This window comes from Hyla sarda, chromosome 4 (genome assembly GCF_029499605.1).
Source record: "Hyla sarda isolate aHylSar1 chromosome 4, aHylSar1.hap1, whole genome shotgun sequence".
Lineage (NCBI taxonomy): Eukaryota > Metazoa > Chordata > Amphibia > Anura > Hylidae > Hyla > Hyla sarda.
Window position 1 is genome coordinate 372,833,309 of NC_079192.1, and position 16,555 is coordinate 372,849,863.

The 16,555-nt window shown below is 44.8% G+C and overlaps 1 protein-coding gene across 5 annotated transcripts in view; it reads left to right on the forward strand.

Moving 5' to 3' along the window:
• The window catches only part of FAXDC2 (fatty acid hydroxylase domain containing 2), a 125,881-nt gene that overhangs the window by 60,277 nt on the left and 49,049 nt on the right, over positions 1–16,555 (forward strand). For 3 of the 5 annotated variants that reach the window (XM_056516811.1, XM_056516814.1, XM_056516815.1), the window contains exon 2: positions 15,252–15,296. In XM_056516811.1, the coding sequence (XP_056372786.1) occupies positions 15,252–15,296 (45 nt within the window). Of the gene's footprint in view, positions 1–11,687; positions 11,815–14,997; positions 15,135–15,251; positions 15,297–16,555 lie in introns of those variants that run through there. The other 2 variants (XM_056516812.1, XM_056516813.1) reach the window with 2 other exon arrangements.

Below are 16,555 nucleotides of genomic sequence, written 5' to 3' on the forward strand. Positions count from 1 at the left end.
TCAAATTTGATTGTAGCGTCTAAAATGCAAGTAAAAATGTCCCGGCAGCTCTGTGAAAATAATTAAAAACACCTAACCTGTGAAATTCAGGACCCAGGAAAGTGTCTACTACCCTCACAAGCGTCTAGAAAAAGTGTATGTGGTAGAATTTTTCCCACCCACAGCAGAGCTGCGCAAAATTCATCATTCTGCTGCACCTTCTTGATAAATAAGTTGCACACTAGTCAAACCCACCAACCAAATAAACGTGAGAAAATAGCTCTACTGTAGACATTCTTTGATAAATCTGGTCTAACACATAAAATGTTACTAAGCTTTCCTATCCAGTGAAATAAAAGTAACACAGATGCATACCAGTCTGGACACATTGAGTGCATAGAGGATCTATGGACACTCTTTTAGCTTATACATGATGCATAGCATATGCAGGGTACATGGAGGTCTGTGGATGCTCTTTCATCTTATGATGGTTACATGGGGGCTAACGATACTCTTTTAGTACAGGCAGGATGCACAGAGGCCTATGGACACTCTTTTAGCACATGCAAGGTGCACGGAGGCCTATTGATACTATTTTAGTAATCAGTGGGTGCATCAAAGCCTATGGATATTAAGAGAGTGTGTTTGGAAGAACAAAGGATCAAACAGGGACAGCGCAGCTCACAATACCTGATTAGATTCCACTTAGGTTAAAGGAGAACTCTGGGATGTACAAATTATCCCCTATTCTAAGGATAGGGGATAAGTGTTAGATCGCGGGGGGTACGACCACTGGGGCCACCCGCGATCTCCCGAACGGAACCCCGGCTTCCTGCATGAAACGAGCGTTTTCCACCACAGCATGAAATTGTGGTTCTGCCATAGACCTGTATGGAGGGGGCATGTCGGCCGCTACTTCCGGCGGTGGTCGAAAATGCCCTTTCCATGCAGGGAGCCGGGGCTCCTTTCGGGAGATTGCGGGTGGCCCCAGCGGTTGGACCTCCCGCCATCTAACACTTATTTAATTTGTACACCTGGAGGTATCATTTAACTGGAGATTACACCAACACCCTGATGAGCAAATGCAGGAGATACCCTAAAAACACAAAAGCAGCCCTCAAAGTGTATCTAGTTGAGGTAGTAGTAATTATTAATAGACAGTGATAAAAATGACAGTAATTAATGAGATAAAATGATGTAAGAGATAGGGATTGGATGTAGAATTCATAATCTACATGAAAAAGCAGTCCTCGCAGTATGCCTAGTACAGTAAAATTGAGGTAACGACCTGTAAGCACTAATAATAACTAGAGATGAGCGAAAAAATTGATTGGGCCGATTCGTCGAATTTTAGGAAAATATGCGAATATGCAAATCTATATTAAAAATGGCCATTTCTGGCCTACAGAGAGCCTCAATAGGGGTATAGAACACTTTGCCGTTTACTAACACGCATATGGAGTGTGCTGGGGTAGGGAAATAATACTGTTATTCAGAATGACATGCAGATTACAGGCATCGCTTTTAGAATCACTGCCACACAGCGGCACAATGACAGAGCCTGGAGGTGGCATTAGTATGAGGAGACCATATAGTGGCTGAATGACACAGCGTGGAGGTGTTGCCAGCATGAGGAGACCATATAGTGGCTGAATGACACAGCGTGGAGGTGTTGCCAGCATGAGGAGACCATATAGTGACTGAATGACACAGCGTGGAGGTGTTGGCAGCATGAGGAGACCATATAGTGGCTGAATGACACAGCGTGGAGGTGTTGGCAGTATGAGGTGACCATAGAATGGCTGATTGACACAGCGTGGAGGTGTTGGCAGCATAAGGAGACCATATAGTGGCTGAATGACACAGCGTGGAGGTGTTGGTAGCATAAGGAGACCATAAAGTTACTGAATGACACAGCCTGGAGCTGGCAGCAGCATAAGTAGACACTATGGCTTCACAATCCCTAAGATTAAAAGATGAATTTTGAAATTTAAATTGTAGATTTATGGTAACTAGTGCTACCATAAAAATTTTTAGGCCCAGGCCCAGCGGCATCAATAAACCATATATTGGCTGATTGCCAAAGCCTGAGGTGGCTGAAGCATGAGGAGACCATATAGTGGCTGAATGACACAGCCTGGAGTTGGCTGAAGCATGAGGAGACTATATAGTGGCAGAATGGAACAGCCTGGAGGTGGCTGAAGCAGGAGGATACCATATAGTGTCTGAATGGCACAGCCTGTTACATGGCGGCACAATGACAAAGCCTGGAGATGGCATCAGTATTAGGAGACATATAGTGGCTTTATGACTGCCTGGAGTTTGTGGCATCATGGGGAGACCATATAGTGTCTGAATGGCACAGCCTGGAGTTGGCAGAAGCATGAGGAAACCATTGAAATTTAAGATTTTGAAATTGAAATTGAGGATTTTGAAATAGAAATTTTAACTCCCAAGTTTTAGTGTCCCCGGTCCCGGCGAGTGGGTACAAAGGACCAAATCAAACAAGGAGTCACATGTCTCATGGCAGCACAATGACAGAGCCTGGAGGTGGCATCAGTATGAGGAGACCATATTGTGGCTGAATAACTGCCTGGAGTTTGTGGCAGCATGGGGAGACCATATAGTCTCTGAATGGCACAGCCTTGAGTTGGCTGAAGCATGAGGAGACCATATAGTGTCTGAATGGCATAGCCTGGAGCTGGCTGAAGCATGAGGAGACCATATAGTGTCTGAATGGCATAGCCTGGAGCTGGCAGCAGCATGAGTAGACACTAGGGCTTCACAATCCCTAAGATTAAAATAGGAATTTTGAAATTTAAATTGAATATTTATGGTAGCTACCATAACATTTTTTAGGCCAAGGCCCAGCGGCATCAGTAAACCATATATTGGCTGAATGACACAGCCTGGAGGTGGCTGAATCATGAGGAGCCCCTATAGTGGTTTAATGGCACAGCCTAGAGGTGGCTGAAGCATGAGGAGACCATATAGTGGCTGAATGGCACAGCCTGGAGATTGTGGCAACATGAAGAGACCATATAGTGGCTGAATGGCATAGCCTGGAGGTGGCTGAAGCATGAGGAGACCATATAGTGGCTGAATGGCACAGCCTGGAGTTGGCTGAAGCATGAGGAGACCATATAGTGGCTGAATTGCACAGCCTGGAGTTTGTGGCAGCATGAAGAGATCGTATTGTGGCTGAATGGCACAGCCCAGAAGTGGCTGAAGCATGAGGAAACCATAAAGTGGCTGAATGGCACAGCCTGGAGTTGGCTGAAGCATGAGAAGAGACCATATAGTGTCTGAATGAGACAGCCTGGAGGTGGCTGCAGCAGCATCAGGAGTCCTGAAAGTGACCCGGTGACAGAGTGGTGCGGTGGGTGGCAATACCAGTACCCGGTGACGAAGGTGGGTGAAAAAAGGTCTGATGCGGAGGAATTTTTGTAACTGGGGAGCAGCGCCTTAAATCTGTTTGGCACTATCCATATTTGTGAAGTGTTGGTGTGGCAATTAAAACAAAAATTAGGGGGCTCACACTATATATATATATATATATATATATATCTATCTATCTATCTATCTATCAATGTGCATAGAAGATAAGCTCAAAAACAAAATACCCGCACTCACCATTGGGTTAGCGACAGCCGGCTCCTAGGAATATATGATGGTTAGACCAACGGAACGGGGACCATGCTGTAACGGGCGCTCAGGTGTGAGGCGATAACCGGTTATTTCGCGCTATATGCGTTTCATCCGGCCATGAGTCAGAGGCCGGATGAAGCGCATATAGCGCAAAATAACCAGTTATCGCCTCACACCTGAGCGCCCGTTACAGCATGGTCCCCGTTCCGTTGGTCTAACCATCATATATTCCTAGGAGCCGGCTATCGCTAACCCAATGGTGAGTGCGGGTATTTTGTTTTTGAGCTTATCTTCTATGCACATTGATTTTCTCCTATGTTCGGATCTTCCCAGCACCACCATAGCTGACAGCTTTTTCGGACCCGCCTCCGTGTGAGCTGTTTGTTTGGAGTTTAACCCTATCATTTCTGTATCAATCGCAAGTAGTGCTATTCCTTCTTTCCTTATTCACCCTATATATATATATATATATATATATATATATATATATATATATATCTATCGAGGTACTTGTGTACCCTTCGTGCCAAAATATGCAAGTAGAGAAAGAAAATGTTACAGACATATATATATATATATATATATATATATATTTATATAAGGATATTATAATAGACTAGTTGTATGTAAGATCACAAATAAGATTTATTCAAACAAGTATATACAAATATATATCCAAGCAGGGCCCTTGCTATGGACTATACCGTAAATGAAGTGCACACATATATATTAAAATGAATATTAAAAATAATCTAGTATTGCTGATTAAGATGTTGGTGTTGGTGTGGCACCATGGCCAATCTACTCTGATGCATCAGACATTGGTGGTTGGAAATCCTGGCTGATCCATGCCTGATTCATCTTCACAAAGGTCAGTCTCTCTAAATTTTTCATGGAGAGACGAGTTCTCCTTGGGGTTACTATGACCCCCGCCGCACTAAACACCCGCTCTGATGGCACACTACTGGCCGGCAAGAACAGCTTTTCCAGGGCAAAATCTGCTAGTTGCGGCCACAAATTGAGTTTGGCTGCCCAGAATTCCAGCGGATCTTCAAGGTGTGTTGGCATGGGCATGTCAAGGTATGCCACCACCTGCTGGTTCAGGTCCTGCTCCATGTCTACCTGCTGCTGATAAGTTGCTCCATTATGCGGGTGAAGAAAGCTACTCATCAGCGACTGTAGACTCAGGCTGCTGCTGATGGAGCTGGTACTGCTCCTGCCACCCCACCCCTCCCCAGCAGCCATGGCTGTGGAAGGTGAGTGCAGAGGGCCCCCGATTCAGACCTGCCTGAGGTGACGATGGCGCCGATAGGAATCGACCAACTGACTACATAGGATGCCTCTGTAGTAGGTCACTCTGTCCTCCCTCTCAGTGGGTGTAAAAAAGGCCCCTATTTTGTGGCGGTAGCGAGGGTCCAATAAGGTGGAGAGCCAGAAGTCATCCCACTGCCGAATGGTGACAATTCGGCTGTCACTACGCAAGCAAGTGAGCATGCACCATGCCATTTGTGCAAGTGACTCGGAGGGACTCCCTGCCTCCATCTCCACTGCATACTGCCACGGTGTATCTGGGTCCTCTGTCTCGCCTTCCTCATAACCCTCTAGCTCCTCTGGCTGCTCCTGCTCCTCCTCTCCTGTCAGATTACTAGAAAAACTGCCCATTTGGCAAAACCTAAACTGTGCTCCACTGTGCCCCTCTCCCTCCTCCAGTTCAGCCCCCACAGGGCTCATGTGGCCGTGAGATGTAGGCGCCACGTCTCCAGTGCCCTGAGCAGCCATCGTTTCCAACACGTGTTGTAAGAAATGAAGCAGTGGAATGATGTCGTTCATCCCATAATCCTGACGACTTACTTATAATGTGGCTTCCTCAAAGTGCCTGAGCAAACAGCAGGTGTCACATATGAGCTGCCACTTGTTCACATTGAAGTTACACAGGGTAGTACCCCTATCCGCTTGGATCATCAAGAAATTGGTGATGGCTTTTCTCTGTTCGTACAGTCGGTCCAACATATGGAGGGTGGAATTCCAACATGTGGCAATGTCACAAATCAGAATATGTTGGGGGGGATACCGTTCTGACGCTGAAGCTTTGCGGTGTACGAGTGGCTGAAGTGCATGCAAAGTTTCCTTCCCATTGTTAGGATGTCTTGCAAATGGGAGGAAATGCTTCACAACCAGATTGAACAAACACATGTGCCATGCAGGGCGCATGGCTTAGCCTTCCTAGTTGCAGCGCATGTAAGATGTTCTTCCCATTGTCAGTCACCACTTCCAGTTTTCGTGGAGTAAACCATGCTCCGATTTCTTTACGAATTACTTTTAGCAGTTTCTCCCCTGTGTAACTCAGTTCGCCAAGGCAAACCATGTGAAGAACAGTGTGATACCGCCGTGCCCTGCACACATGGTATGCTGAAGCGCCACTGAGACTTGTCTGGGCAGTGGATGCTGAGGACACGGTGGAGGATGAGGAGGCAGAGTCGCACACTGTCACAGGACCAACGGCCTGAGAGCGTGAAGGAGGAAGCGGCGTAACCTGTCCAAGTAGGTGTTGTGGCTGTGCAGAAACCATGTAAAGGACATGTATTGTCCCTGACCATAGTTAAAGCTCCACACACATGTGGTATGCACTTATGAGGGCAGAAAAATTAGCTACAGTATGCTAAAAAAATTTAAATAAAAAAAAACACAGCACCAGCAGTATACAACAATGCTGGAGCACACAGTCAATGTGTACTAAACCCCAAATTGCAAAAGAGTCTCTCTCAAATACTATTAGGAATGGACTACAGACTAGAATAACCAGCAGACCAGTTGTTGTGGATCAAAGACATAGATTTGCCCTAAAAAAATTATTTCTGCCTCCTGTGAAAATGTTTCTGCAGCTGAGGCAACACACAGCTCTTAATTCTTACTACTGCGATTAACCCCTCAGTCACTGTGAACAGCATTGTATTACAGTGACTAAGGGGGTTAATCGCTGTAGTAAGAATTAATTTCTGTGCAAATATGCTGTGCTCTGTGTCCTACAGAAGGATGAGGTGACTAGGAGGTGAAACGCTGCTGTAACAAGTTTTCTGTGTAAAACACCCACAGGCTGTCCTTCCTATCTCTCTGCAGTGTAATGAATGATATGATGAGCCGCAAAATGGCTGCCGAATATATAGGGCTGTGACATCACAGGGGTGACTGGCTGCTGGTAGGCTGCATCCTGCATGTGATTCAGGGTCATCCCGCCTACTTCCCTTCCCGCCTTCCTTGCCCCATGTACTCACATATGGAACCGCCATTTTAGATGCCCTGGAGCCTGGACTGCAGTAAATGGAGTTTAATGAAGCGATTCACGCTATAGAATTGTGGCAATATTCGTATTCTTTGCGAATCGAATATTTCATGAAATTTGTAACGAATTCCAGCTTGTCAGCTTCGATTCGCTCATCTCTAATAATAACTATTATTAAATATCCATATGACAATAACATCTTATCGTCTTTCCTGGACGTGCAAAGGCTGGGTATCTTGTGTGATCGTCCACTGCCACTCACAGGCTGACCACGCAATTGAGCCATCAAGGTAAAGTTCCATGCGAGTCAGTAGTAAACTGTGCAGCCAAAGGTTGTCCAAACAGAAATGGGGTTGTAGTTTTGCAATAGTAGCAAAGGCAATTGTGCTCTGCCAAGTTAATATCAGGGAGCAGCAGGAGAGAGTGGTGGCGATGTTTGTAGTAAACTGTGCATGCGCTCGCAGTTTACCTCAGACTTGCACTAAACTTTTCCACATCGGAGGGAACACACTCTCCACCACTCTGGACACTGCCGCAGTAAGCCTTTTACTCCCTTGATTCCCACTGCATGCCCAGGAGAGAGCATCCTCCATGGAACAGTGAGCGGTGCTGAGAACAACACCATTCTCTCCACAAGAGATCATTTTCAGTGCATGGGATAGTTTAACCTCTTAAGGACGTAGGGTGTACCTGTACGCCCAACGCCCGGTGTTTAAAACAGGTTCACACCGTGACCCCGCATCACACCGGGTCGGTCCCGGCTGCTATTCATAGCCGGGACCCTGGGCTAACAGCGCGCGGCACCGATCGTTGTGCCGCGCGCTATTGACCCTTCAGACGCAGCGATCAAAGTTGACCGCCACGTCTTAAAGTGAAAGTAAACGCTTCCCGGCAGCTCAGATGGGCTGACTGGGACATCACAATAAAATCACGATGTCCCGATGAGCTAGGACGCGAGCAGAGGTCCCCTTACCTGTCTCCGCAGCGTCCGATCGGGGTTTGATTGCTCCAAGCCTGAGCTACAGGCTTGAGCAATCGAGCCCCTATCTCGCTGATCCATGCAAAGCTATAAGAGATCAGTGTGTGCAGTGCTATAGCTCCCTATAGGAGCTATAGCACTGCAAAAAAAAGTGAGAAAAAAAAAAATTAAGTTAACAAAGGTCATTTAACCCCTCCCCTAATAAAAGTTTGAATCACCCCCCTTTTCAAAAAAAAAAAAACTGCGTAAATAAAAATAAACATATGTGATATCGCCGCGTGCAGAAATGTCCGAACTATAAAAAATATATTGTTAATTAAATCGCACGGTCAATGGCGTACGCGCAAAAAAATTCCAAAGTCCAAAATAGCGTATTTTTGGTCACTTTTTATATCATGAAAAAATGAATAAAAAGCTATCAAAAAGTCCGATCAATACAAAAATGGTACCGATAAAAACTTCAGAACACAGTTCAAAAAATGAGTCCTCATACCGGCCCGTATGCGGAAAAATAAAAATGTTATAGGGGTTAGAAGATGAGAATTTTTAACATATAAATTTTCCTGCATGTAGTTATGATTTTTTTCCGAAGTATGACAATATCCAACCTATATAAGTAGGGTATCATTTTAACTGTATGGACCTACAAAATAATGATAAGGTGTCATTTTTACCAAAATATGCACTGCGTAGAAACAGAAGCCACCAAAAGTTACAAAATTAAATTTTTTCTTCAATTTTGTCGCATAATGAATTTTTTTTCCGTTTCGCCGTGGATTTTGGGGTAAAATGACTAATGTCACTGCAAAATAGAATTGGTGGCGCAAAAAATAAGCCATCATTTGAAATTTTATTTGCAAAATTGAAAGCGTTATGATTTTTAGAAGGTGATGAGGAAAAAATGAAAATGCAAAAACGGAAAAACCCTGCATCCTTAAGGGGTTAAAGGGGTACTCCCATGCCCCAGCCTTCTGAACATCCGGTTCAGAAGGCTTGGAGCAGCGGTTGTGGTCGCGACATCATGGCCAAGCCCCCTCCATTGATGTCTATGGGAGGGGGTGTGATGACTGCCACGCCCCCTCCCATAGACATCAATGGAGTGGGCGTGGCCATGACATCGCAACAGCGGCCGCTGCTCCAAGCCTTTGAAACCGGATGTTCGGAAGGCTGTGGCACAGGAGTTCCCCTTTTAAGTTATTTGGAAATAGACAATTTTTTGTACAAAAATTTTAGTGATTAACCCTCCATTCTTAGGTCCGGTATTGTGTAAAAGTTTTCAGTTCATAGCACTTACCATTCGTACAGTGGAAAACCAAGGTGCATAACACCTATTTAATTGTTGCACAACACAACATCAGTATTATTTCTCCACACGTGTTTCCCTGAAAATAAACCCTACCCCGAAAGTAAGCCCTAGCAGGATTATGGGGTAGGGCTGCAATATAAGCCCTACCCCAAAAATAAGACCTAGTCCAGGGGTAATCTGCTGGCGGACCGCGGTCCAGATCCGGACCACGGCCGCCAGTAATGCCCGCAGACCCCACAGTAATGCCCGCAGACTCCATAGCCCCCCCCCCCCCCCCGGCCGCCACAGTAATGCCCGCAGACCCGACACCACGCCAGGCCACCACAGTGCGGTAATTCCCCACAGATTCCACATCCCCCCGACCACCCGCGTAATGCCCGCAGACCCCACAGCCCCCCTTGGCCCCCCCCCCCCCCGCCTCCTTTGGCTGGTCCCGCGGCTTACCGTAATTCAGCCGGGGCAGGGACACTGACGTTCTAAAACGACGGCGCGTATGCACGGCCGACGTCACGGACGTGTCCCTGCCCCCGGCTGCTACGGAAAGCTACAGGAGAAGATCTCGCCGCATGGTACGGTAAGAAAGTGAAATGAGTACCGGTACCCAAGTTTATTATGGCAGAGGGGTGCCTCCAGCTGTTGCAAAACTACAACTCCCAGCATTCCCGGACAGCCAAAGGCTGTCCGGGCATGCTGGGAGTTGTAGTTTTGCAACAGCTGGAGGACATTGGTTGGGAAACACTGCTGTAGGGTATGGTAGGAGTGTGGAGGACGACAGGGGAAGGGGAGGATGGGGGACTGAAGGAGTATGGGGGGCTGCAGGAGTGTGGAGGATGCCCCCTATCCTCCACACTCCTGCAGCCCCCCATCCTTCACACTCCTGCAGCCCCCCCATCCTCCACACTCCTGCAGCCCCCCATCTTCCACACTCCTGCAGCCCCCATCCTCCACACTCCTGCAGCCCCCATCCTTCACACTCCTGCAGCCCCCCATCCTCTACACTCCTGCAGCCTCCCATCCTCCACACTCCTGCAGCCCCCCATCCTCCACACTCCTGCAGCCTCCCATCCTCCACACTGCTGCAGCCCCCCATCCTCTACACTCCTGCAGCCTCCCATCCTCCACACTTCTGCAGCCCCCCATCCTTCACACTCCTGCAGCCCCCCATCCTTCACACTCCTGCAGCCCCCCATCCTTCACACTTCACACTCCTGCAGCCCCCCATCCTTCACACTCCTGCAGCCCCCCATCCTCCACACTCCTGCAGCCCCCCATCCTCCACACTGCTGCAGCCCCCCATCCTCCATACTCCTGCAGCCCCCCATCCTCCACACTCCTGCAGCCCCCCATCCTCCACACTGCTGCAGCCCCCCATACCGTAAAATTAATATAAGACCCGGTCTTATTTTCGGAGAAACACGGTACATGAATAAAATGATACTATGTACATAAACAATAACAAATTATTTTTTGCTACATACAATATGAATGAATTTTGTGCACAGGCATTTGTTCGTTCACCAAGTCATTTATTTGTGCTTTGGTTTTGCTTCCATGCAACATTATCAAACTATCGCACGGTGGTTGATAAATTTGGTGCATGTAAGCAAAAAAAATATATAAATCACTTCAGGACACCACTTTGTATGATTCCATCTCTTCTCTTGTTGCAGAAAAAAGAAAAAATGTACGCCTTTTTAAAAGTGGTCTCCAATGGCAGTTTTGTAAGCCAGGTCTGGGTTGGTGTAGATTTGCGGTCTTTTGGAGTTTTTTTTTTTACTTTTGGCGCGACATTCGCACATGACAAATCCGTTACCACTGCCAAATACTGTATTAGAGATGAGCGAACTTACAGTAAATTCGATTTGTCACGAACTTCTCGGCTCGGCAGTTGATGACTTATCCTGCATAAATTAGTTCAGCTTTCTGGTGCTCCGATGGGCTGGAAAAGGTCGATACAGTCCTAGGAGACTCTTTCCTAGGAATGTATCCACCTTTTCCAGCCCACCGGAGCACCGGAAAGCTGAACTAATTTATGCAGGATCAGCCATCAACTGCCGAGCCGAGAAGCTTGTGACGAATCGAATTTACTGTAAGTTCGCTCATCTCTATACTGTATTACTGCTTACATTTGTTTACCCTCAGTTTTACTATACTAGACATACTGTGAGGACTGCTTTTTTTTAATATAGATTTTAGATTTTACATCCCACCCTTCTGTCTTATATAATTTATTCTCATTTATCAATACTACATTTATTACTACCTCAACTAGATACACTTTGAGGACTGCTTTTGTTTTTTTAACATGCGAACAGAGGCTAAGAAAGGTAGGTCATTGGGTAAGTGCAAAAAATATATAGGGAATTCTATCTCATTATGGCTGGGAAACACTGAGCTATAGACATTTCTGTGATGCAGTGCATTTAAGCACTGTGCCTTTAAGAGGTGTTCCATGCTTCTCTCCTAAGTCAATGCACTTTAGCTCAGCATCATGAGTAGGTGGGGACTCCGACAAGATTGGGAAGGCTGTCAAAAGAAATAACAATAAAGATCTGCAAAGAAGCTGTGCTGCCTGCCCAGGAAACACTGAGCATCGGGGAAGAGTGACCAGAGAAAGCAGGGGTAAGGAGGCAGCAAGGGAACGTGGGAGGGTTTACTACACACTTCACAAATCAGAACTTATAGGTAGAATGAATAATGGAGGGAATGTATCGGTAAAATTACAAAGGGTTGTATGTCTTATTTTCGGAGTGATCCGTATTTTCTTTGTATCTCTGAATAAGTTGTAAGCAGGCTTTGTCTGGTGCGTAAAAGCAGTGCATGAGGATTCTTAATCCTGTAGGGGCTCGTATTAGGCTGAACAAATATGTAAATTAATATATTGTTTGATTAACCCCTTTTTCTTGCTTATATTTGTCTCTCAAATGTTGAATATGCGACTACGCAATTTTCCGGGTGACTTTTTGCCTGCAGAGCGAGAAGAGCAAGTTTTTTCAGTTTTGCTTATGTAAGCAAGTTTTGAAAATGGAATTGCAGTGGTCAGAGACTTATAACGCACTACGGTCGCAAAAAAGTCGCACAGCTTCAAAAAAAATGCCATATATTTACCCCAGCTCAATCCTGGCTTAGAGATTTTGCTTACATGAGCAAAATCTTAAAATGGAAAACAGAATGTAGGGAAAAAGCTGATTTGCTTACGTGAGGCATATTTATAAAGGCCGCGTTAGCAAAAAAAAAAAAGTATAATAAATAATTATCTCACTTTCCCCTGTATAACAATACTAACTATGGGGGACATTTATCATTGTTTGCTTTGGTAAGCAAGTTCTGAAGGCATTTTTTTTTTGCTTTAGTTTTGCTTTTTGCTACATGTTTATCATACTATCACAGGGGGTTGGTAAATGTGGAGCACGTAAACAAAAAAAAAAGTTGCAGCTGAGACTTTTGTGAGACTTTTTTGCAACATTTTAAATTTGCTCAAGTACGGGAGTTTTGTACTCCAGGTCAGACCTGGAGCAGACTTGCGACTTTCTCTAAAAGGTTTGCAACTTTTTTTTTGCCTATGTGTGACTCTCGCACATCATCAACACGTGACCACTGCAAAGTAAAAACTGAAATTTGCTTAGGTAAGGCTGTTTGTAACATTTTGCTTACTCACAATAGTTGCACAAAAAAGCGCATGTGAGACTTTTTGTGTGACTTTTGTAAGCAAAAAAAAAGGCTCGAAATACTTGATAAATGTCCCCCTATATGTACTATCTTGAATCTATGTCATTGCTGTAATACCCAAGAACAAAGGTCCCCTTTGCGAGTTTCTCCAGCCATTAGCCAGTATACAGACTCACTTTGAGGACTTTTTGTTACCAAGAACTGATTTCCACTCCCAGTCACTTTAGCAAGATCAGACTGACAAAGTACCTGGCCAGTCTCCTTATTGATAGAGCACTTATGCATATGGATTTGCCATTAAAGTGGCTGTGCGTCACAATGACATTTTTATGATAAACGTTTTTCAAGAATTTTTGGTGATTTATTTTTCAAAATATCCATTTATTAATCTATATTTTTAAATAATCCTTAAATCTTGCTTGTAGTCTGTAACTATGGGGACAGATGGTTCTGTATAGGTGCTGTACACCTAACAGTAGTTTCTTAATTTAACATGTTTTTCAAGGGAGATGCACTGGGGTGGAGTTTAGTGGCTGAAAAAGTTCACTTTGCATTTACAAGATGAATCCTATCTTTAACATTTATGTCATATCTACGTACATATGCCCACCTTCCCCATAGAACTTGTGGTGTGCCACGGGTGTAGTGAGGTAGATGCGGAGCAGATGTTAGTGCCCAAGGGGTAGATGGTATTAACCCCTTCGTGTTTGTGATGCCAGGGTGTGGTTTTCCCATATAACCACCCGAAGGTAGTACCGCTAGTCCTAGGTCAGGCAGCAATAAAGAGTCCAAGGGTAGGTTAAGGGTAATGGTAGCTTTTACTGAGGTTAGACAGTCTATGCAGTTCAGCCAATATCCCAGAGAGGTGGCCAGTGACACAGAGTACCTCGCAAGCTTTGTGGGACTTGCAGTAACTTGACAGACTATATTGCAGGTCATGCTGAATAGACAGTAGACTGTTCTTGATGACTGACAATTAGATGACGTTAGCTTACTTGCTCTGGACACTGATACTGGAACACTCGACTGGACTTGACCTCAGCAGAAGTAGCAAAGAGCTAAGAGAGCGATTGCAGATCCTCCCCATCTTATATAGGGGGCTGTGCAAGGAGCCCATAGGTTACTAGAGAGGTCACCTGGTCACTGGATTCTCTGGGAAACAATCATGTGACTCAAACATAATCATGTGACTAACAATAAAGGTCCTTTACTCATTATGTGAAAACCCTTTATGGGAAACCTATATACACAGGGGGAGATACTGCAGGAGAGCCTCGGGGACAGACAGGGATTCAACCTGACGCGACAGAAGGACCATATCCCGTACTGGGACACCACAAACTGAATAAAGAGGAGGTCACTGCAGTGCTTAACTCTTTATGGAACTTTCATGGATTTCAACATAGAGGACCATGCATTAGTATCTCTCCTTTGACTTGTGTGGAGAATGCACCTAGTGCATACCAGGGAATAGGTAAGGGTCACAGAGATGGGAATCACTTCTTTTGGGAATTTATGTGGATGTGAAGACAATCCCAGCAGCCTGCTAAACCCTTGTAACATTACATTCCAGCCATTCAGATGTTCTCTGTCCATGTAATACATAGATGAGCTGGGTCACATAGAGGGGGGGGGGGGACCCAAGTGGGGAAGCTCTTCAATTACATCCATATACCCCATCAGGATACCCCTTTGACTATGTATTCTGCCTTGCAGCTGAGTTTATTTACATACTTTACCTGGATGTACTGTATACTTTGCAGTTAATGACCTCGCTCTATTTACCCTTCAGGGCTTTATGACTGACAAGTTCTGCTGTTCCAGCTTTGTACATTGAACTTGTTTGTATTGAGGCGTATTGATAAGATGAAAAATTCTTTCACATACAGTGAAAAGATTAATTATTTATTACCTGTCCCATTAATATGAGTGGATGCTTTCTAGTCCGTCACAGTAAAATGCATTTACTGGGCCTCGTGTACAGTATGTTCAGTATTGTGACCAGCGTCCATTTCTCCAGTGTAGTGTAAAAATGTAAACTATTTACAACATCTACAATTTTTTTTTTTTTATCACTAGGGGTTATTCACTTTTTACAGTTCTTCTGTGTTAGAAGGGTCCCCTGACAATAAGCTGACCACACATTACCCTACTGCTGTTGCAGAAGACCTTGAAGTGTTTGTTTCCTTTATCATCACCACAGAAGAGAAGAAGCATTACATTGTGCCTATTAAAATGAGTCCTCCAGAGATAGACTAACTTACTGGCCACAGGCAAGGATCTAAGTGGCTGGGTGCCAACTTTCATTACATATCTTTGCCAAGAGGGACTGGTGAAAAATGGTACCCAATAGTTACACTACTAACCTTGTGTGATTTAATTGTTTACAGATGGGCAAAAGTGAAACCACTGCCCTCCAAGAACGTAGAGTCCAGGTAAGTGTATAATACATTACGATATTGATCAAATACATTACGTATAGTGTCCATATACAGTTGGGCAAAAAAGTATTTAGTCAGCCACCAATTGTGCATGTTCTCCCACTTAAAAAGATGAGAGAGGCCTGTAATTTTCATCATAGATATACCTCAACTATAAGAGACATAACGAGAAAAAAATCCATAAAATCACATTGTCTGATTTTTTAAAGAATTTATTTTCAAATTATGGTGGAAAATAAGTATTTGGTCACCTACAAACAAGCAAGATTTCTGGCTCTCGCAGACCTGTAACTTCTTCTTTAAGAGTCTCCTCTGTACTCGTTACCTGTATTAATGGCACCTGTTTGAACTTGTTATCAGTATAAAAGACACCTGTCGACAACCTCAAACAGTCACACTCCAAACTCTACTATGGCCAAGACCAAAGAGCTGTTGAAGGACACCAGAAACAAAATTGTAGACCTGCACCAGACTGGGAAGACTGAATCTGCAATAAGCAAGCAGCTTGGTGTGAAGAAATCAACTGTGGGAGCAATTATTAGAAAATGGAAGACATACAAGACCACTGATAATCTCCCTCAATCACACAAGATCTCACAACGTGGTGTGAAAACGATCATAAGAACGGTGAGCAAAAATCCCAGAACCACACAGGAGAACCTAATGAATGACCTGCAGAGAGCTGGGACCAAAGTAACAAAGGCTACCATCAGTAACACACTATGCTGCCAGGGACTCAAATCATGCAGTGCCAGACGTGTCCCCCTTTCTTAAGCCAGTACATGTCCAGGCCTGTCTGAAGTTTGCTCGAGAGCATTTGGATAATCCAGAAGAGGATTGGGAGAATATCATATTGTCATATTAAACCAAACTAGAACTTTTTGGTAAAAACTCAACTCGTCGTGTTCGGAGGAGAAAGAATGCTAAGTTGCATCCAAAGAACACCATACCTACTGTGAAGCATGGGGGTGGAAACATCAGGCTTTGGGGCTGTTTTTCTGCCAAGGGACCAGAACGACTGATCCGTGTAAAGGAAAGAATGAATGGGGCCATGTATCGTGAGATTTTGAGTGAATACCTCCTTCCATCAACAAGGGCATTGAAGATGAAATGAGGCTGGGTCTTTCAGCATGACAATGATCCCAAACACACCGCTGGGGCAATGAAGGAGTGGCTTTATAAAAAAGCATTTCAAGGTCCTGGAGTGGCCTAGCCAGCCTCCAGATCTCAAGCCCATAGAAAACCTTAGGAAG